Genomic DNA, 22,859 nt, shown 5'->3' on the forward strand with positions numbered 1-22,859 from the left:
CTCTCTCTCACACACACAGCCTTGTATAGTCAATCATCTCACATAGAGTGGGCACTCACTGAATTGCCCTGAGTGCACTTCTAACTCAAGTGCCACACACACGAAAAGTATTTGAGAATTATGATTATGAAGTTGAATTGAGTTCTTAAGCAGTGAGGGTTTGCCTTTCTTGTTGGTTTTTGTTTGCTCTGTTTTGTTTTGTTTTTTAAGAGAGGGGAGTGGGGCAAATACAAAAAGCAAAGCAAATATCTAGGCTCAGCATGAGGACACCTGCTACACGGGGCATTTTCTCTTGTAGGTCAAAGTATAGATCTGTCTTGTCCTTATGGGAACTGCGGTGACAACCTAAGAGCCAGGTAGCATCCTCACATTTTTACTACCGACAGCTCCAGGGAACAAGTGGGTGGAACAACTGGAACAATCCCCAGTCTCGCAGGTCATCTGCAGTTAGAGCTGCTGTCTGGATGGGTATTATAGGTCTGAAGCTGGCTCTGGATGTGGAGACAGGAGAGGGTCTTCAGTCCTTCTGTGCTTCAGTTTCTCTCTCTGAATGATGGGAATAAACATCTTGTTTTCCAGATTCTTACCTCCCCAAATTGGTGACAATGTAAGTTCAAAAACTGTGAGGACAAATGAGCAACAAATGGCAAGGTGGGCTGAGGTGGTCCCAAGGGACGGTGATGCTCCAAAACAGAGCGGAGGCACATTCTTTTTGCATAACAGATATAGCAACAGCTCATATTTATTAAGGGCTTACTGTGCGCCAGGCCATGTGCTAAGCGTTTTATATGTATTAAGTCATTCAATTCTTCAAACAAGAGTCACCATTTTATAGAGGAGGAAACTGAGGCACAGGAAGGTTAAGCCAAAAGCTATTAAGTGGCAGAACCTGGAACAGAACTCACATAGTCGAGTGTAACCGGCATACTCTTAATTACACTGCTGGATGGTCTTCCTGGGGCCATCTCTTAACTCTGGTGCCCAGCCCAATTCTTTGTAGGTAACTGGTGCTTTGGGAATTCTCTCCCTTCTTCCCCTCCTCCTAAACCCACCCTAGCTCCTCTAGGAAGGAAGGTATTTGACTTTCAATGGCATTTCTCCAATTGGGAGCTACAGACCCTTGGCGAGCCATAATTTAATTTTTTTCATATTTATGATAAAAAAAATGAATACACATTCTGGAGCACTGGGATAAACATCTGATACCAAGTACTGTCTTGTGATTTCAGTGCCTGGGTGACCTATGCTTTGGCACCAACAGTTACCACTTTCCTCATTATGCTAATAAGAAAGGAACAGCGCAAAGTTATTCTCTAAATGATGTATCAGAGTCAAGTGAAAGCCAACTATTACAATGACATAGGGTGTGAGCAGAGGAGGTGTGGCAGCTGGGAGGGGGAAAGAAGGAAGAAAAGTGAGTCAGTACAGGGCCCCTCCCACACCATAAGATTGGCAGAGCCACGCAGAGCTCTAAAGTACCCACACGTGGCCCACCAGTACCACATGATGCCAGTAGGAGTAAACAATAGTAATTTAAATTTTATAGTTCTGGGAGGAGAATTTTATATTCAATTTGTAAATTTGTTTTGGTTTCATTCCAGAGTTGTTCAAAAGCTATAACCTAAGTTTATATCTGGTTTTATGTTTATATATAGTACACACCGCAATGCAACATTTTAAAGGAAAATCATTTAAGCCCAGAGTGGGGAGCTGTAAGAAAATTTTGCCCTTATGCCCTCACATTTGAGAGTCATCACACAGTGTCATGTGTTGGGGCTTTCCTATTTAAACGCCATCGCAAACACAAGCACCTTCGGTCTGTCATTACCAGGTAGGCGTGAAACAGCCCATTAGGCCCTCTCTTTTTGAGAGCAGGCTTTGGCGGGACAAAGGCAGGCTAAAGAACTTGATAGGGAAAGTGCGGCCTCAAGGTCACTGGGGCCAGTCATTATGACCCCCAAATTGTCCATTCAGGCTTACCTGTGAAAGAGTGATAATCTGTACCCCTCTTTGGCCCCTCGAAGTGACTCAGAAGCAGGCCCCCCTGGGCAAGGATGTGGCTCCACCCGCTGGTGCCCCAATCAAGAGCTGGGGGAGGGGTCCCCCATCCAGCCGCCACTCGAGCTGCCAAGCCCCCGCCGCGCTCCAGGCTCCACGCACGGCACTGGGTGCAGTTGCAGGGGCTGCAAAGCACTGGTGGTCCTGCCACTGGAATGCAGGTTTCCGCTCCCTGGAGGTCCCGGAGGGACTGGGCAAAGCGGAAGGAACTCAGTCATCACCTCAGAACTTTGAAAAGTCTCAGTACATGTGGGGTGGGGAGCGCACTAGTTTCTCTCCAGCTCTTCAAATTCGCGGAGGACTCCCTGCGCACCAGGTGTGGCCCGCGGTCCCAGTTCTGGGCTGTCGACTCTGGGGACCCCTAGTCTTTGAGAGCCGGCGGCGGCCTGCGGGCAGCAAAGGCCCCAGGCACTCTCAGGAGGGGATGCTCTCAGCCGGGGCCGCGGAGCGGCCGGCACCAGGCAAGAGAGCGCCGCGGGAGCCACCTGCGCCGGGCCTCACGGCAGCGCGTCCTCCCGGCGGCCCGCCTGGCTCGGGCCCGCGACGGGCAGCGAGAGGCGGAGGCGCGGGCCGCACGCGGGGGGGCGGGGGGGGCGGCGGCCGCGCGGCTTCCCCGAGGCCGGAGGCGGGGCGGGCTCGGAAGGCGCGGGGGGCGGACCCGCCGGCCGCCGGCACTGCTCGTCCGCCCGCCCGGTCGCACTCGGTCGCGCCGCGGAGCCGACATGGGAGCTGCGCGCGCCCTCCCGGAGCCCACACCTGTGTGAGCGGCGCGGAGAGCCGGGGCCCGGGCGGGCGGCTCGGCGCGGGTGAGTGCGGGCGCGGGCTGGGGGCGCAGCGGGCTGGGGCTGCGGACAAAGGGCTGGTGCGCGCGGGGCGGAGGAACCGCGAAGTGCGGGGAGCACCGCAGACCTCGCCCTGGCCGCCCTCGGGGCTCGCGGGCTGGGACCGGGAGCTCCCCAGAGACGCCGGGGCTGCAGGGCATTTGGATTCACTGTGTCGCCCGTGGATCGGGTGGGGCAAGAAAGTTTTGCAGCTGCCATCTGGGACGCTTGGGTGGGAGGAGAGAAAGAGCCCACTCTGGGCACGCTGTCGTCCGTCTGGAAAATGACAACACCCTCACCTCATACACACACCATCACTTTTTTTCCCCTGAAATGTTGCATATCGTATTCCGACGAGATCTGAGCATTCATTTTTTTTTAACCTTGGGCACTTGATTGTGAACACACCTGGGCAAGCAAGCAGAGCGCAGCAAACAGGTTGGGGAGGAGGCTCTTTTCTGGCCCATTAATTGATGACCCTGCGCTTCCCTAGAAAACTGTCAACTGTAAACAGTTGCTGGAAGCAAGCATTTTTTTCTTTAGCCTGTGGACATTCATCACAAGGTAACTTTTAAATAAGAGTTCGAAAAAGGTTTCAAGACATGTTTTAAAAGAGGAGGAGAATTATTTAGATGAAGGCAAACTGCCACTCTCCTGCAGAATACAAATTAGGTTTGCTTTTGAACATCTCATGAGAGAGCAGCTGATAAAAATCCTGTGTGTTTAATTGCTTTTTGGGTGACACCCATGCGACCTCAAAAACAGCCTGTGGCTGCTGGAAAGGTCCTGGTTCAGGACTGGTCTTGGCATAGGGCTACCTTCTCTTAGCTCCTGAAACTGAACTTGAGGACGTCCCTGTGCACTCCTTAGGAGCAGGTAGGCCAGTGCTAGAATTGTTATCACAAGGCCCTGTGGCAAGGAGTTGAATTTATAGTTTGAAGTCAGCTGTGGCCAAAAGCTGAATGCCAAACTAATATCAGGCTCTTTATTGTACTTGTTTCAGCGTCACAGTTGTGTGTAACTGCATCTCTCAAGAAGTCTGTTAGACAGGAGTGGATTGGAGGTGGGGTGGGGAAGAGGAACTTAGGAACTACCACAAAAGCCACTCTATAGTACTTGTGAAAGTGTTTGGGATCATATGCACACCATCTGCATCTGAATAAATTGTTTCACTTGTATTTGGCCCAACCTAAATTAAGTCAAGAGATAACTTGTCCTGCTTTCCTGTGCCTTGACGGGAAAGGAAGCATTTTTCTAAGGTAACTAATATGGATCTCATTTTTGTAACAGTGGCAATTTATGGAGATAGAAGGTGAATGTGGGTGTGTGTTTCTGTCTGTGGCGTACATGCCCAAGTGTCCATTAGTCTGAGATTTTTACTGGCCCTTGTCTGCAGTGTTTAAGAGCCTCAGGTCCTCCTGCACATCTTTTCTCATAGATCTCTTAGGATTTAATCCACCAGCCATTATTCCTGCAAAACGGCCCCTGACTCCAGGGAATTCACTTCTCATGGTCTCACCATTTACAGTTTTATACTCTGTTCTTGTTCTGCTGCCAGGTTTGGCCCCGGGCTCACTAGTGTAGTTCACTCTGCCTAAAATCTGATAGAGGAGAAGTTAAGCTTCACTTGACCACAAGATTATGTTTAGTGTAGCTGGATTTACAAATGCCCTGCATTTCTTTCCTGTACAAGACTGTAATTCTTAAACCATTAGGTGATTAGCTTTGTTTCCCTTTAAGAGGAAAATAAGAGCAAGCCTGGCTGCAGAGTATTCCCAGAGCTTTGTTCATTTTTAGCTATTTGCTTTAGGAATTAGCCTGATTTCTCTGTTCAGTATCCCTGGCCACAGATTCCATGGAAAAACCCTTTGCCATCCTTCCGAATGGTGTCCAAAGCTTTTATCCTCACAAGCTTTCCTGCTGTTTCGTTCTGGTGTTACTGTTTATAGCAGTCATAGGAATTCAGACATTGTACAACAGGGAACTTGTATCCTAAAGATTAGATTCTCCCTGCCAGCACTAGCTTGCTGTAGGAATTACATCTTTATTCCAAACACTTGCCCTCTTGAGGAGACCTGTGTTGTTGCAGTTTTCAAGGTGCAGAAACTGGGAGAGAGCCATCGGAGGACCCAGCCTCCAGGCAGTGATTGTTGTTTGCGCATCTGATAATGTGCAGTGTCCCTTCTCTGTAAGCTTATTAGTGGGCTTATGAAGTAGCAGCATCTTCATAAGGTATAAATATCTTTAGACAGCGGACAGTGGCTCATGTTGAATGATGGGCCATGGAAAGTGTAACCCTCTTGTGAGTCAGATAGAGAGCTGGAAAAGGAATACTGTTTCCATATTGCTAAACACGATGACAAAATATTTGCTTACCTTCGTTTTCCATTCTGCTTTGTCATTTAGGTGAAGTAATGCATGAAAATACTTAGTTGGGAACTTTCAAAGATAATTATGTATCTGAGAACGCCTTATCTGGTAAAGGCTTATTCCTAGGTATGAAATGTAGACCTGAATTTTCTTCCTAAGAATAAGATTTGGAAATCTTTAGTCCCTGTTTAAGGTGTGAGTTTTCCAGATAGTACTGCCAGGATAAGGTAATTCATTTGTCAAGGCAGGAGAGAATGAAAAGTTATGTGATCCATTAGTTACCTTTCTAGTAGCGAGATTAAGAATGTTTTCATTACACCTGTTTACATCCTAGACTGTTTGTTTAAATCAACTTAAAAGGGCACGGCGAAGGCTTGCCTAGAGTTTATAAAAATGGAAACAATAATTGCTTCCTGAGGAATTATCCTAGTATCAGGTGAATTGGGAAATTAATGCAAAGCCACCATCCTAATGTTAAAGCATCACAGTTCTCATCGGTGTGATATTAATGGGAAAGGGGCCAAGGCAAGGGGTGAATGTCTCAGGAAAGGCCCTAAGTGGGGTTAGGGTGTGTCCCCACTCCCACCGCCACCCCCCTGCACGCTTTCCTAAGAACATTCTCACCCCGCCAGCCTCCACTCCATTCTCGAAAGCTGCCCTCTGCTGGCAGCCTCTGTTTCCTTTGCAGTTAAGGGAAATCTTGTCACCCAGACAGGCAAGAAATTAACATGATACATTTTCCTTTTCCTTTCCCCCTGTGCTTCCACCCTCCGTAATTCTGCGAGTAGAAGCTCCCGAGCAGTAAATGACAATGCAGACGCTATCTGCAAACAACATAGTGTCTGACTCTTACGACCCTGGAAAATTATAAAATGGGAGAATCCTAGACCTGGAAAGAACAGAGCTAAAAGACCACAGTGATCATCAGGTCACAGTTCATAACAATTTCTAAACCACTCTAAACACACATGTGGTAAAGGAGTGAGCATCTTATGAAGCTTGTAACTTTAATATAGTTGTCATTTTAAACCCAGGTGGAGACCTGAGACTACATAGTTTTATCTTCCAATTTCTGATCAGGTGTTGAAAAACCAATTTGGAATAATTTGACCTGCTTTACTTCCTAAATCTGAAGTAAAGTGTCAGGTTTTTTTAATCCAGTTTTGTAGCTTTCACCAGTTACATAGAAACTTTCATCATGATAGAAAGTGTTCTTAGAATAAGGTCTTACCACAAAAGGTAAGGAATAGAGTTGGAGTAATAATATAGGGAACTTGTAAAGGATGTTTTAAACCAATAGAGTTCGTATTTTTGAGGCATCTGAAAAGTTTATTTCTAAGGGATTGGAGCTTCACCCTGCTTCATCTAGAAGCAGTTTTACTTCTAGATGGCTAAATTCTCCCAAACTGGCTAGATGACCAGAATTTAAGCTGCAAGGACTCTGGATTAGTAATAGTATCTAGTATTTACTAGGTAATATTCTATCTAGACTATTAATATTGCTAGTCATATTCTGCAGTGGGCACTTTAGCATTCTCTAACAGCATCCTGTGATTTGTAAGTGGTCCCAAATGTTCTTGGCATAGCCACCCAGCATTTTGCTGGAGAACATGTTCAGTCCTGTATGTTGAAAGGCTGGAGTGAAGCTGTGGCCAAGGAGAGCCTAGCTGGCCGCCCAGCGCTCACACCCTCCCACCCCCAGAAAAGACTTGTTCCCCTATCTCCACACCCACTAACTCACCATCTGGCCTCTAAAAACAGTTTTTTTCTTTTTGAAAGGCACACATTTTTTAAAAGATGTGCCATGGTGACACTTGTGAAATGAGGCATACTTCAAGGTCTTTAAAGTATTTTTCAAACAGGGGTTTACTGTACAGGCTAAGCACTTGGAAAAGTGAAATTAGAATCAATTTTGCCTGAGAAGGGGCTAATTCATTAAGACAACATTCCTAGATGGAGTTTTAAAAGTGTGTTTGAACTGCTGTCAGACTCTTTCCTGCGGTCCTTTTCCCTGACACCTCTGCCAAGGGACAGTTTCAATGTTTGGACGAATGAATAAGGCTAAACACATGCGCCACTGGAACTGTTCTGCAGCAGTAAATAATTCACACTCTGTACTCCTAGGATCCCATTAACAGACACATTTCAGATTTGGGATTTGAAGAGGTGTGTTCCAGATGATAACACGAGCATGTTTTAACTGTTCTGCACGCCCCTCGAAAATATCTACAATTTAGGGTGATACATAAGATCATACTATCTCATCTCTTCCTCTCTGTCCCCCAAGAATCCTATTTTGAAAAACAGGAATACCTGGCAGCTCGGACCTCTGGATTCCAGGGTTTTTTTTTTTTTTCCTTACGATAAGCCAGAGTAAAACTTGGCTTAGCATATCTGTTGCTCAATTGTTAGCAGGCATTAATGTTCTCCACTTTATAGTCAAAGGGAGGAGAGGTGGTGTGTAGGTGTCCAAGATGCAGCCCTCTGGGAGATACAGGATTCATCCCAGTACCCATCACATTTGCCAGGGATTCTGGTTGCGGGGATTGGGGCGGGGGGGCATTAAGTTACCTAGACAGTAACTTCCACAGAGAAAAGGCTGTCCAGGACCTAGGTACGTCCAAGGGCTGGGTCCTCGGTCAGGAGATAGAAATAATCATAGAGTCATCCCCCCAAGTCTGCTAAAGTGTTGCCTTCACCACACCTAACTCACCCCTTGGGTCCCCTGCCTCACCCATTTAGAACCTTGAATCCTGGCCATACCCTCAGCCAACACATACAAACATATATGTGTGCCCATGCACATGCCCCTCGGGATTGCAAGGATTTAGGGAAATAATAAGATGTATTGCCTCCACACAAAATGACCCAGGGACCCTTCCCAGTGGGGAAAATGGAAAGAAACAGTTTCATGGAATCAGGAAGTCCTGAGGAACTGGCTTGTCTAGGGCTTCATTTTTCTTTTCCAGCCCTGTACCTGAGAGAAGTGGGATCAGAAGCAAGCAAAAAGAAAAAAAAAAAAAAAATCCCAAAGCAGGGTGGGGCAAGCACACCATGGAGAAACAAAGTGTGTGGATATTGGGACTATGGCTTGGCGGCTCAGCTAGACCAGACTAGACTAGATCAGATCGATAGGACTTTCCAGTTTTATATAAAAGAAAGCAAAAGACACCCCAAAGTGGCCAGCAGGTCTGTAATCTCAAAGAGGAAGAGTGAGCACAGTGAAACTGTTTCTTCTAATTCCCACTCGCTCTAGGTTTTACCAGCCTCTTAAAACCTAACCCCCCTGTCCTTGTTTTAGGGTCCTCGATTGTGAAGGAATTAACCTGCCTAAGTCGACTTCTCTTTTTTTTGCCACGCCCACGGCATCTGGAAGCTCCTGGGCCAGGGATCAAACCCCAGCCACAGCAGTGGCCTGAGCCACACCAATGGCAACACCAGATCCTTAAACCACTGAGCCACCAGGGCACTCCCGGTGAGCGTCTCTTGAATAGAAGATTTAGAGCCAGTCAGAGCCATCTGATCTTAAATATTTATAAATGTACTTCTGGTCTTCTTTATTGTTGTTTCTCTTGTGGGATGGTCATGCCAGGTCTTGAAACATACCTTCCAGGAAAAACTCCAAACTCCTTCGTCAGTGCCCTGTGTAATCGGGCCCTTGTCCACCTCAGCCTCTGTTCCAACTTTGCTAAGTGTCGTTCCTGAAATAAGGCGTACGGCTGCCTGTCTCTCGTGCCCTTGCACAGACTCTTGTTCCCTCTTTCTTTTCTCTCTCTCTCTTTTTTTTTTTTTTTTTGTCTTTTGTGTTTTTAGGGCCACACCCTCAGCATATGGAGGTTCCCAGGCTAGAGGTCCAATTGGAGCTGTCGCTGGCAGCCAACACCACAGCCACAGCAACACCAGATGTGAGCCTCATCTTTGACCTCCACCATAGCTTGCAGCAATGCCGGGGCCTCTAACCCACTGAGTGAGGCCGAGGCTCGAACCCACATCCTCATGGATAGATACTAGTTGGATTCTAACCTGCTGAGCTACAGTGGAAACTCCTAATTTCTGTTCAACTTTAACACCCATCTCAGGCATCAGCTTCCTGGAATGCCTCCCCTGTTCTTACTCCTCACAACCAGATTTCATGCCCTTTCTCTGAGCAACCGCATCATCCACGTACATCTCTGTCACTGGCACTCAGCATGCATCATGCAAAAGACGTATTTTTTGAGCCACACTAATCATTCATTCATTCATTCAGTCTTCCATTCGTATGAGCTCTCCACTCCCATACATCTTCGTTGAGTGCTAGCATAGGCCCCAATTAAAGGCATTTAGACTTGCTGGGAACACAGATACACAGACCTGAAAAAGTAACCAACAGTAATAATAGTCACAATGTGACACTCAATGGAATCTTAGAGCTTTCGATCTTTGACAAAGATCCTGGTAGTCTACAACAAAATCCAAAGAAAGAAGGAAAGTTTGTTTTCTCAGGGGCCTGGCTTGAACTAAATTTATAACAGTCAAGATTGTTCTAGGGGGTTCTCGTTATGGCCTGGCTTGAACTAAATTTATAACAGTCAAGATTGTTCTAGGGGGTTCTCGTTATGGCTCAGTGGGTTAAGGACCCGGCTAGGATCTATGAGGATGCAGGTTGATCCCTGGCCTTGCTTAATGGGTTAAGGATCTGGTGTTGCCATGAGCTGTGGAATAGGTTGTAGATGCAGCTCGGATCTGGCGTGGCTGTGGCTGTGGCATAAGCCGGCAGCTGCAGCTCCCCTTTGACCCCTCGCGTGGAAACCTCCATATGCCGCGGGTGTGGCCCTAAAAAGACAAAAGACAAAAAAAATTGTTCTAAATTCAAAGCAAAACAAAAGTCTTATGGCTTCTTCTGAATTGCTCACCATGTAAAAGTGATCAGAGTCCCAGGAAGTGTGATGCCGTGGAGCCCGCCCACCTTGATGCCTTGGTCACTCAAGGACCCGTGTGATTTAAATTTACCCTCTAGATGAGCAAGTTATGCTGAAAAATTTTCCAAGTCCACGCTGTACTGAGAATGAGGGGAAGGAAGGAAAGAAAGGCAGGGGGACCCAGGAGGTGGGAGAGGAGGGGGGGGGAATCAAAGGATGGAGCACAAAGAAGGCTCATGGTTCCCCAACACCGAGGCTGGCCACGCAGTTCGTCTGGGGATTGATGACCCCATACATGCTGCCCAGTGTCAGGGGCATCTTAAAACATCAAGGGGAATGAACACTCCGTTCCATTTTGGGCACCCAGCCACAGGAACTAACAAGGTCAAGCCCTTGCATTGTAAGTGAGACCATTACCTAAGGATTCCGCTCCACACCCTGATCCCTGAGGAGGGGTCACAGGCTTAAAACCATGGCAGGCACGCCTCGGCCACTTCTGCAGCAAAGGAGTGTGTGGCCCCTGGCCCTCCTGACCTGCTTGTCTTTTTGCTTACAGGGTGATGCTCGGCATGGCGGGGACTCCAGGGCTTCTCTTCGCCCTCCTCTTCCTCGTCCTCCTCTGTGCTGTGGGGCAGGTGAGTCCCTACAGTGCCCACTGGAAACCCACCTGGCCTGCTTACCGCCTCCCCGTGGTGTTGCCCCAGTCCACCTTCAACTTGGCCAAGCCGGACTTTGGGGCCGAAGCCAAATTGGAAGTGTCCTCCTCGTGTGGACCCCAGTGTCATAAGGGAACGCCCCTGCCCACTTACGAAGAGGTCAAGCAGTACCTGTCTTACGAAACCCTCTATGCCAACGGCAGCCGCACCGAGACGCAGGTGGGCATCTACGTCCTCAGAAGTGGCGAAGGCGAGGCCTCGGGAAAGTCTCGAAGGAAGCGGCAGATTTATGGCTACGACAGCAGATTCAGCATTTTTGGGAAGGACTTCCTGCTCAACTACCCCTTCTCGACATCGGTGAAGTTATCTACGGGCTGCACCGGCACCCTGGTGGCCGAGAAGCACGTCCTCACGGCTGCCCACTGCATACATGATGGGAAAACCTACGTGAAAGGAACCCAGAAACTCCGAGTGGGCTTCCTGAAGCCCAAGTTTAAAGACGGTGGTCGAGGAGCCAACAACTCGAGCTCGGCGGTGCCCGAGAAGATGAAATTTCAGTGGATCCGAGTGAAGCGCACCCACGTGCCCAAGGGCTGGATCAAGGGCAATGCCAATGACATTGGCATGGATTACGACTATGCCCTCCTGGAACTCAAAAAACCCCACAAGAGAAAGTTCATGAAGATTGGGGTGAGCCCTCCCGCCAAGCAGCTGCCGGGAGGCAGAATCCACTTCTCTGGTTATGACAATGACCGACCGGGCAACCTGGTGTACCGCTTCTGTGACGTCAAAGACGAGACCTATGACCTGCTCTACCAGCAGTGTGACGCCCAGCCCGGGGCCAGCGGGTCCGGGGTCTACGTGAGGATGTGGAAGAGACAGCAGCAGAAGTGGGAACGAAAAATTATTGGCATCTTTTCTGGGCACCAGTGGGTAGACATGAATGGTTCTCCACAGGATTTCAACGTGGCCGTTAGAATCACCCCTCTCAAATATGCCCAGATTTGCTACTGGATTAAAGGAAACTATCTGGATTGTAGGGAGGGGTGACATGGTGTTCCTTCCTGGTTGCATTTCATGGTCTTCCTGTATTTATATTAGGAGAGGCCAGATTTTGTCATTGGGGTGTGTGGGTGGGTGTGTGTGTGTGTGTGTGTGCACGCGTGCATGTGTGAACTGTGTTACGATATCTTCTACCTAATTTTTTTTAACTGCAAGATAACTGGCCGTATCATTTGAAAACTGGTTTGTGGATCATATATCATGTAAGCAGTTTGGAGGCATACTTTTGCATAGATATTAAAAAAAAACATGCTGATGTTTGGGGCAATAGGGAAGATTTAGTGATTAAGTTAATCTTTCACTTTTTGAGAACTTTGATTTTTATTTCACCTGAACTTGTTTCTGAAGTTTATATTAAATCCCTGGCCTACGGGAGATAAATTCTTACATGTGTGTACGTGTGTATTTTCTCCTGAGATTTATCTTTTTGTTTTGTTTTGTTTAGTGCCTACTCATCAGGGTTTTCAGATGGCAGTTTTCCCACCCAATACAACTCTTAGGAGTATACACAGTACTTTTTAGACAGGCAGTTATCATATTTTGAATTTGGGGGCATTTGCACAGTAGTCCTGGGTCAGTGAAATAATTTGTAGACTACATTGGTACACAGATCAAACTATATCTTTTTTTTTTTTTTTTGCTTTTTAGGGGTGCACCTGCAGCGTACGGCGTTTCCCAGGCTAGGGGTCTAATCAGAGCTGCAGCTACTGGCCTACACCACAGCCACAGCAATGCAGGATCTGAGCCATGTCTGCGACCTACACCATAGCTCACAGCAATGTCAGATCCTTAACCCACTGAGCAAGGCCAGGGATCAAACCCACCACCTCATGGTTACTAGTCAGATTCATTTCTGCTGCGCCACAATGGGAACTCCAATCAAACTATATCTTACAGTGAGTCAGTGTCCCAAGTGTCTTTCAGCTTTGAAATAATTTTTCTTCTGAAGGGTGTTGCTCTTTACTTTTGGGGAAGATTTTGCAGGCGGCTCTGCCAGCTTTGCCATCATACCAGAGTAGGCAAGACGGTTTATGCCAATCCTTCCATTTAACAGGATTTCACTCACATTTCTTGAACTAGCTGTTTTCCAGAAGACAATAATCAGGGCCTAATTAGAACAGGCTGTATTGCTTCCCAGCTAACAGTTGTGGTCCCACTAAAAACAATCATTGTATTTTACCCCTGGAGTGTAGCACATCTCATGTTTTATCATTTGGATGGAGTAATTTAAAATGAATTAAATTCCAGAGAACAATGGATGCATTGCTTGGCAGATGTCACAACAGAATAACCACTTGTTTGGAGCCTGGCACAGTCTTACAGCTTAATCAAAATTATTCTGCATGGTTTTAAGTGTGCTTTCAGGGAGCTGTGTACTTGTGCAATTTGGACATTTTTCTCTCTTACTTATTTTATAGTAAAAATATTTGGAAAGTGCTTTAAGAAAAACCAATATGGTTGTTTTTTGTTTTTTGTTTTTTGTTTGTTTTTTTAGAAAAACTAGCTTTAAAAGGGCTGCTTTTACTGGAATACTCTAGGCACAGGCACATGTAATCAAGTACAAGAGTAAAAATGAAAATTGGGGATGAAAAATGGATCAGAATCATCACTGCCACAAATGCCTTTCTGAATGTTTTGTCAATATGATCCTCACAGTACATAAAGAGAAGACTTGGACTTCTTTTGTGTTTTTATTTTATGCCTCTCAGCCTGAGCACTTCTTTCAAAATGTATCAGTAGAGAAAAGAAGCAAATGAATTACAAGTCACTGATTTGGTATGCTTTGCATCCCTGGCAAATCCAGCCTGCATTGTGACTATGTATTTGGGAGAACTTTGCAATACAACACTGAGGCTTAAACCTTCTCTGGGTGACTTCTGGCTTGAGTTCATTGAGCTTTTCCGAAGAATGATCCCGATAAAGGATGCAAGAGGGTACAACCACAGTGCCTTCTTCAAATCACGTAAGAAATATGCATAGCAAAGAGGCAGGGCCGCCAGGAATTTTCAGAGTTCCACTACAATATGCTTTGGAAACTAATAGGCATCTAGCCTGAGGACGACAAGAGGTTGCCATCTCTTAAGTCAGATATTTGGGGGTTTTGTTTTTGTCTTTGCTTTGCGCTAAGGGAAGCTTGCTGGACACCTAGACCAGAAGTGGTTTCTTTTAAAATAGATACTCCTTTTTTGAAACCCCGTGATTTCTTGATTTTGATTTTTCACAGTGTTGAAACTCGACAAGGGTGGGCAACGGCACGAAATTAAAATAACACTGTATTTAGTTCACAAGTAGATATAATTTAAGAATAGCACCACCAGCTATATAGAACATACCTCCTAGAATTGTAAGGATACAAGATAGTTTAGCATGTTCACTTTTTCAGGAGTAGCAAAGCACGGTTTTGGCTTTTTTTTTTTTTTTTTTTTTTTTTTTTTTGTCTTTTGTCTTTTCTAGGGAAATCAGGAAAATGTGGCCTCCCAGAAGCCAGGAGAAAAAAATCTGAAACCAGGTAGGGGAGGGTGGTGGGCAAAGGGGTGGGAAATGAAGAGGTCGTGTTTAGGATGTACCTCTGGCTGCAGTGGGCAAAGCAGCCAGCAGCGGGAAGAGGACCAGGGAGGAGTCGTCTGTCCCCCAAGCAGAAGCTCGCCTGGGGCATCTCAGTGCCCAGCCCACCCCCGTGCCCACCCCACCCCCCACCCCACCCCCACCCCCTGCATGAGCGCAGGCTCTGGGCTCTCCATGCCTGTGATGACTTCTGGATTCACTGATTCCTTCCTGGAGCCTTGGGATAGCTCTGCCCTCAGGAAGTGCGAGAACTCGGCCACACGTTCCCCCGGGGGAGTCCAAGGGCCACGAAAACAGGGGCTCAGGGAGGCCCACAGCCATCCCCTCCCGCCCCGCCCCATGTTCTCCAGGGGTGGAAAGCGCGGGGTGACTCTTCGGTTTGGTATGTGTGTGCGTATCGACTGTGTAAAAATACCAAGAGCCTTCCTGGTCTTGATTTATCACGGCCACTCATCTTCAGACTTTAAAAGGACTAAGGCAGTCTCTTCCATAAAGAGCGAGGACAGTTTCGAGAAGCGTCGAGTTCCAATCCAGTGAAGCAAGGCCCAAGTGTTTGCATTGGAGAGGATGGGGAGAAGGGCAGAAAATGAAATACACAGAGCAAGGCGCTGGATATGGAGCAGCAGCCGTGGGAACCGTGGTCCAGCCTTGCCATCCACTGAGCCGTCCTCCCCGCAAGGCCTTCCGGGACCTTCCTCTCTAAAAGGCCCACCCTCCCCAGCCCCTCCTCAGACAAATCTAACTTCCCTTCCCTGCTCTACCATCTCGGCTTAGCGCTACTCCGTATCCTACATCCTCTGTGCCATGTTAATGTTTCTTTTGTGTCTTCTGCCCTTAGACTCTCATTTCCTGAAGGCGGGGACTTTCATCTGCTGTATCTTCACCCTTAGATCAATGGTTGGCACATAGGTTCTGGATACATAATGTTTTTCAAATGAATGATTGAACGAACGAGCCCAGGAGCTCTATATAACCTGTAATACCGTGACTCAGAATCACTTGAGCTTGGATAGTCCTGCGTCCAAACATATTCCAGAATAAACTCTGGTGGTGCCTTGTACATATGCTAACCTGTTCCAGAACCTATTACACGGCTGTTGCTATTTATGTGTCTGTCTCTCCTCCTGGACCATCAGCCTTGTAAGAACAGGGGCTGAGTCCTGTTCTTCCCTACATCTTCTGTGGTCTAGCCCACGGTCTATCACAGCAAATAAGTGGTGAGAACATGAGTGGATGTCCATTACGACTTGGCCTGTGTCCTGGAGACGTCTTCCTTCCCCACTTCTCACATGTGATCACTCAGGCAACTTGTCTTCCAGAGGTGCTGTCCATCTTCTTCTGACGCTGGCCCTTACCCTCTTTGCTTTAAACTATCAAGAAGACTGCAAACTGGAGCCTCCCAGCTCACCCACAGCTGCCCAAGTCATGTTCCCAAAGACCTGATTATGCCACACACACACCCTCCACCCCTGATAGGACCTGTTGACTAGACTCTGGCCTCTAGAGGATAAAGTTAAATTTTCTTAGCCTTGGATCTCCCACCCGTCCAATACGGTGGTCAGGTTTATCCTCCATGGCTCCCCAGTCATACAACCTGGCCTCCAGCAAGTTGTACTGAATACATTTCAAGCCTCTCCTATTGCCCAAGCTCCTCCTCTGCCTATTCCCTCATCCCTGCAATTATCGATTATTCAATTATTCATTCAGCAATAAGCCCTTCTTGGTGCCAGGCATTGTGACCACATGAGCTGCAGAGACAGATGAGACACATTCCTGTGCTTGAGGTGTCCCTGTGTCTTCTCCTTTTGAAGTCACTGTCATCATGACCGATGCGCAAGCCCTCAAAATGGAAAGGATCAGGAACTACCTTGTCAACCAGTATATCTTGGCGTCAGTGACATGGAATTGCCACTTTATAAACTGACCTAATTGATTGTTCCTCTCACATTTTAATAAATCTTTGAGTTAGAGTGTCCTGGTGGTTAGTGCATTTCTTTTCTTGGATTATTAATACTGCTCTACACACAGTTCCCAGATGGAAAATGCCATGTTTGGTAAACCCGTATAACACAAGCATGACTAATGTTCTCTGTGGATAAGCCTTGCTTGGACATAAGGACACTATCCCTTAGAAGTGACATGTTTAACTACAAGATATTTGTCAGACAAGCCAAACATAGAGTTAGAAGATCCCACAGAAACGCCACCAGTTTTCTCTGTCCTCATGGGGATAATGTGTTTGTTGATTGGCTATAATGGAATTTTAGAAAGAACTCATTCAATTCCCCCCCCTCTTTTTTGATCAGCTTCTTTATGCCTCATTAAGTTTTTCAAGCTGTTTAAAGTCCCACATCCTCTTCATGTGCATTCATCTGAGGACTCAAAATGTAAAATCTTTTGGAGGTTCACTCAAAAAAATTTGACTCAAAAATCCAATTATTTATAATACTCATTGTGTGAAAGGATAAAACATTATAATGATTACACTTGAGTCTATACATCCCGATATTAACATTTGTGAATTGAGTTCAAGTCCATATTTTTTTCAAATGGCTCATTTTTGTAGAAAATATAGATCTTTGGGGTAAGAAAGAGCCTTTCATTTGATTTTTAAAAATTACTTTCTTACTATAAGCTTCTATTTCCCTAGACATTTTCTTTTTAATTGATAGTGTGTTAGATTATGTTTTTCTTGACTCTGGAGTTCATGACCCCTTTATATCGTGTTTCTTTTAGATGCCATTTTTAAAACCTCTTCTTTTGAAATGCTATCAATCCGTCTAAAGAGTCAAGTTAGTGATTTGGCGAATTTTAAGCTCTTTAGATGGTTATAATTGAAAAGATGCAAAACAAACTAAGAAATTCTGGAGTTCGCTAGTGGCTCAATGGGTTAAGGGGGAAAAAAGTAAGTTCTGCGACTGCAGATCAAACTTTTCCAAGTGGCTGGACAGCATCTTTAAGACAAATTATTTTTTCTTTTTTTCTTCTTCTTCTTTTTTTTTTTTTTTGGCTTTTTGCCTTTTCTAGGGCCGCTCCCATGGCATATGGAGGTTCCTAGGCTAGGGGTCTGATTGGAGCTGTAGCCACCAGCCTACGCCAGAGCCACAGCAACTCGGGATCCGAGCCGTGTCTGCAACCTACACCACAGCTCACGGAAACGCCGGATCGTTAACCCACTGAGCAAGGCCAGGGATCGAACCTGCAACCTCATGGTTCCTAGTCGGATTCATTAACCACTGCGCCACAATGGGAACTCCCTTAAGACAAATTCTATACTTTCATTGAAGTGCCCTCTATTTCTGGTTCACTGATTGTAACTGTATTATTGAAGTGAGACAAAGAGGCCTATCTGATCAACCTGAACATCAATTAGAGTTTCTTTTTTTCTTTTTCTTTTCTTTTCTTTCTTTTTTTTTTTTTCTCCTTGTTAAGGCCGCACTCGCTGTATATGGAAGTTCCCAGGCCGGGGTCAAATTGGAGCTGTAGCCACTAGCCTACACCACAGACACAGCAACACCAGATCTTAGCCGTGTCTGTGGCCTACACCACAGCTCATGGTAACTCTGAATCCCCAAGCTACTGAGCAAGGCCAGGGATCAAACCCACATCCTCATGGATACTAGTTGGGTTCATTTCCACTGAGCCACAATGGGAACTCCCAATTTGAGTTTCTCCTGAGAGGGTATTCACTCTCTAACTCTCCTGTTTTCCGTTGCCTTGTTGACTTTTAATAGCCAGCAAAAATCCATTCAAGGATCCTGCAATTTTCTCATGAATTTGTTCTTATAATGAATTTACATTGGATTGAGTCAAGAATCAGGCCATTTGCTCATGAAACCAACAAGCATCTACTGAGTCCCCGCTATGGGAAGACACTTTTCTAAGTGCTTTACCTAGATTAATTCATTTACTTCTCACTACCAACCTATAAGGAGGCATTGGTTTTATCTCCATTTCAGAGATGGGGAAATCGAGGCACACAGACGTTCACTTGATGGAAACACACAGTTAAAGTTGGGATTTATAGCCTAGCAGTCTGCCTCCAGAGCTCATGCTCCTGTTCCACTTACCCCAAGGTGCTGTAGAACTACTGGAAATGCAGCAACTAAGCATGCCTCCTGGTTGGCGGAGGGGGTTTCAGGGATTGCCGCACAGAGCAAAAGATGTTTGACTCTTGATGAAGCTTCGCTTTAATCCCTGTGAGCCACTGGTTGGCCTGGGCTGAGTTATCTGGGAAAAAGATGCCCTGCAAAAAAAGAAAAGTGCACATATCTGCAAAGCTGCATTACATATCTAAGAACTTACAACATCAGTACAAGAGTAGTACAAATCATGCATGGTTCTATTCATTTTACATGTTAATCAGGTACTGGAAGATTTCTTTTACACACTTATCAAATCATAAGTATATCACTCATTAAAATCTATTTGGAATGGCCAACATTCAGACATTTCTGAAATGCCTTGGAGAAAGGATTCACGTTTTTAAGATATACTGTGATTCTACAAATGAACATTTCAATAGAAAAGAAACTCATGGAGAAGAGACTTATGGTTGCCAAGGGGGAGCAGGAGGGAGTGGGATGGACAGGGAGTCTGGAGTTAATAGATGCAAACTATTGCATTTGGAGTGGATAAGCAGTAAGATCCTGCTGTATAGCACAGGGAACTATATCTGGTCACCTATGATGGAATATGATGGAGGATAATGTGAGAAAAAGAATGTATATATATGTGTGTGTGTGTGTGTATAACTGGGTCACTTTGCTGTGCAGTAGAAATTGACAGAACACTATAAACAAACTATAATGGAAAAAATAAAAATTATTTTTTAAAAAAAGATACTCTGTGATTCTAATTCTTTTGTTTGTGGTGATAATATGATTCCAAACAACTCATTTAATAAACATTTACGACCGTTTAGGAAGATCTTTCCTCTCTATGTCAAAAAAGAACCTCCCAAAATAAAAGACAGTTTGAAATACCACCTTGGACTGCAGATTCAGACTAAAGGATCTCACATTTCTTCAAGCTTTGAAAAATATACTCAAAAAATCTCTCTCCCTAAGTGAACTTTCCCTGGCCAACTGGGCCAACGTTTGCTCATTCTTGGATCGCCCCCTAGTGGCTTGTTCAACTTATGACTATTTCTCAGACATTAATAGATTGCTTTGGAAATTTTAGTCTTGTCCTTTCCACACATTTTTGCATTTGCTCAGAGGGACCTCCAAGGACAGCATCTTGAAATGAAAAGTGAACAATGTGCAAGCGGGCCCAGACACTCGGTGGTCCTCAAGACACCCTTTTGACACTGATGTTGCTGAAAACTTTCGTTCAGATTTGTGCTTTTTGTACCACGGTACCACGTTTTTACTCGTCCACCCCTCACTCTCGTCCTTTTGTCAGTATCCCACGGGAGTGGTGCCAGGTAGACGAAGGATGTGACAATGACTTATAGGCAATGCCGTGCTTTGAAAATGCCAATAAAGCCCATTGAATGCTGCTGGGCCGGAGCCCCTTCCTCTCGTCCACATAAACAAGTCAACACCCTAGAGGCTGCAGTCAGTCCCAGACTTCTCGGCTCCTGGGCAGCTGGGGCTGCGGCTCACTGGCCCAGATAATTGAGCATCATCCAAATAGCATGAGAAGGGTGAGGCCAGTGTCATGGGCCTGACCCTCTCCAGAATGCTGGGTCCCAGCCAATAAGTCCAGAACCAGGAAACTCAGTACGTGCACATCACTACTTCAAACAAGTTCTTTAATAAGCGAAAAGCCAATAATTGGCTTGATTCAATACATTTTTCAAGTAAAAGGGTTTTTTTTTAACACTTTGAAGGAAAACAAAAACCTTGCTTTCATCTGAATCTTAAAAGGATAGACATCACAGATGAAATGAGGATGGATGAAGAAGAGGCAAAATCATGTCTCTAACATGGGACTGGTAGTTCCTTTCCAGTACAGTTGTCGCAAGGATTACAGATGGGGGCTGTAAAGTGCCCAGTGAATTGTCCAGCACATTACAGGAGTCCATTCATTTATTCCTTCAGTCAGAAAATATTTATTGGGTACCTATTATGTGTCACGTACCCACTTAGATAATATCAACAGGATGTGTGCCCTTGTGAAGCTTGCAAGGTAGTTTCTCATTCCGCACCTCAGAAACGCTAACTCAGGGAAGAAATAACTACCATCTTTCGAGGACCTGCAGTGTCAGGTTGGAGAGGGGCTGCCCTGTTCTCTGTGGTTGTAAAAAGCAGAAGTAGGACCAAGGAATGGACTTTCAAAGGCAGCTGTTTTCACTCAGTCAAAGGAAGATCCTGGTTACAGTCAATGCTGACTGGAAATGGGATGGGGCTAAGCCTGGAAGCAGAGGGTAGGTGGGCTAGAGGTTGTCCTTTCAGTGGAGGTCTTTGGTAGGGAATTCAGGACCTAGTGGCAGGGATGTCTGCAGGTTATGCCAAGGAGGAATACATGAAATCCATACTTCCTTTGACCTCTTAGTTCCAAGATGCTGAGACTGGGATGGAAAACCAAGTTATTGGCCAGAACAGGGCTGAGACCAGAAAGGTAAGTCAGGGGATGCAGCCTCCAGGCTGGCTCCAGATGACCTGGAGCCAGGGAGTCCTGTATCTTCCACCTCCTGGAATCAAGCACCTTGGGTCAGCATCTGACCAGGCTGAGGGTGGGGAAGACTGTCTCAGGAGATGGGACAAGGTTCTTGTCCTAAAAGGGTCAGGAGGCCACATCAAGACACTGGACAAAAACACAGAAGCAGAGCATGAGAATGATTTCACCTGCAATTTGTTGAGAGCCTATTTCTCCTACTTTAGTGTATCTAATCTGAAAAAAACACCCTGAAAGATAAGTATAGGTAATGCCATTTTACAGAACTGAGGGTCTATAATGTTAGCTAACTAACCACAGGATACCCAGCTAATTAGTGGTGAAGCCAGGTCTCGAACTTGCTGTCTCTGTTGTTCTTCTCCTCCACGATGCCTCCTTCATAAGTGGAATGAGGCAGGAGACCCAGTCCCACTCCTGCCCTGGGCCTCATCTTCCATCCCTCAGGGAGAAGGATGAGCTCACCCATTTCTAATTCAATTCAGCCACTACCTCCTCAGGAGTCACTAGGATCTAGAATCTGGTTAGAAGTGGCATCAGGTGAGTTCAGATGAGTAACAGAGGTAGGTTCATAAACTGATCTTTGAAAAAGAGCATGTGCTTAGCGAGGCTCACATCCACACTCTGATTCATTTTAATGGAGAAAACTCACTTATGAAGGTTATATTGAGAATTCAGAGCAGAGGGTCCTGGGGAAGGGAGGTCAAAGCTCAAGAGGGCCCTGTCCAGGAGAAAAGAGGGGGGACTGAGAACAGTGGGTGGGGTGTAGAGGGACATTAAGCTAGGGAAGTGCAATGGAACCCACGCTCTTTTCTGGAGCTCCTAAGCCTGCAAAACCCCAAGAGCAATGGCAAAGGACCATGTGTGGCTACCATGCCCCACGTGGAGGTGCTTGGGTTGTGCACTTCATTGTGATTTAATCTCACCCTTTACCACCACATCGCCCCTCCCACCTCCTGCATTGGCCTAGCGGGAGCTCAGCATGAGTGGTGAACTGAGGCAGGGACCTGGGTGCCAGTCCTGCCAGAGTCTTGAGTTGACCCCGTCTGGGATCAAGGTTCCGTGCAGCCAATAAACCCAGAAAGGTGCCTTCGCCAAGCAGGGTGGTGGGAAGCCATCCCTTCCCCTGGGGACGTGAGCAGATGGGGCGGAGATTACAGCTAAATGTCCACCTGGACAGACCCACTCTGCGAACAGATGGGCCTCAGAGAGCTTCCAAAACAGGAGAGCGTGCGAGCCTCTTTAGTCACCATGGACTGTGGCCCAGATTCTCGAGGGAGTAGGAACTCCTTGGCCTCATCGAATCTGACAGCCACATCTTTGCTCTAGGAGATGATAGGAAACCTCCACGATGTCCTGGTTTTGTCACCTCCTGTATAGGTCATTCTTTATGTTTATTGAAATGGGGGGAGGGGCCGGGTCTCTATCACTCTCTTGTTTCTTGCAGCCTTCTCTTTCTTTGTGTCTCTTCACCCTTTTCTTAATTTGGTACTGGGATTTTATAGAATACTTGACAATTTAACACCTCTTTGGCTCCCCGCCCATAACAGCCCCGATCATCACCTTCGTAATCATATTTTCTGACAACTATGTATGGCTCTTCACAGTTCATAAAACACATATTCATGATCTCATGAATCCCCAGAAGCCCCAGGAGGCTGATAAAGCAGTTGTTATTATACACACTTCACAGGTGAAAAAACTGCCTGCGAAAGAGGTTCAAACATTTGCTCCAGGCTGCTAAGCTCTGCGGTTGAGTTGGGAATTGAACCCAACCCTCTCCTCTCGATGCTTAAGTCTGGGCT

The 22,859-nt window shown here is 46.2% G+C and overlaps 3 protein-coding genes across 11 annotated transcripts in view; 1 reads left to right on the plus strand and 2 right to left on the minus strand.

Moving 5' to 3' along the window:
* The window catches only part of ME3 (malic enzyme 3), a 316,923-nt gene extending 314,350 nt beyond the window's left edge, over positions 1-2,573 (minus strand). For all 6 annotated transcript variants that reach the window (XM_084974338.1, XM_084974331.1, XM_084974339.1 and 3 more), the window contains exon 1: positions 1,981-2,573. The gene's annotated coding sequence lies outside the window, so the exon portion shown is untranslated. The remainder of the gene's footprint in view (positions 1-1,980) is intronic.
* Positions 2,291-13,321, plus strand: PRSS23 (serine protease 23). 2 transcript variants are annotated; one of them, XM_003357230.5, is made up of 2 exons: positions 2,291-2,374; positions 10,707-13,321. In XM_003357230.5, the coding sequence occupies exon 2, from the start codon at positions 10,711-10,713 to the stop codon at positions 11,854-11,856; it is 1,146 nt and encodes a 381-aa protein (XP_003357278.5). In that variant the 5' UTR covers positions 2,291-2,374; positions 10,707-10,710; the 3' UTR covers positions 11,857-13,321. The 2 variants fall into 2 exon arrangements, with proteins under 2 accessions (XP_003357278.5, XP_003129779.1); XM_003129731.6 differs by lacking the exon at positions 2,291-2,374 and adding an exon at positions 2,732-2,864.
* Positions 13,322-18,502: 5,181 nt separating this feature from the next.
* FZD4 (frizzled class receptor 4) overlaps positions 18,503-22,859 on the minus strand; it is a 92,329-nt gene continuing 87,972 nt past the window's right edge. For 2 of the 3 annotated variants that reach the window (XR_014814850.1, XR_014814848.1), the window contains one exon: positions 18,504-18,679. Coding sequence is in view for 1 of the 3 variants with exons in the window: in XM_084975590.1 (XP_084831716.1) it covers positions 18,539-18,679 (141 nt within the window). In the remaining 2 variants the exon portion in view is untranslated. Of the gene's footprint in view, positions 18,680-22,859 lie in introns of all 3 variants that reach the window. The other variant, XM_084975590.1, reaches the window with a different exon arrangement.

This window comes from Sus scrofa, chromosome 9 (genome assembly GCF_054392235.1).
Source record: "Sus scrofa isolate SSC_HxYL_T2T_F1_AM1 chromosome 9, Sscrofa_HxYL_maternal_Yorkshire_Landrace_v2.0, whole genome shotgun sequence".
Taxonomy (NCBI): Eukaryota; Metazoa; Chordata; class Mammalia; order Artiodactyla; family Suidae; genus Sus; species Sus scrofa.

Coding starts and splice junctions, on each gene's coding strand:
- PRSS23 (XM_003357230.5), top strand. CDS start 10,711: ATGCTCGGCATGGCGGGGACTCCAGGGCTTCTCTTCGCCCTCCTCTTC.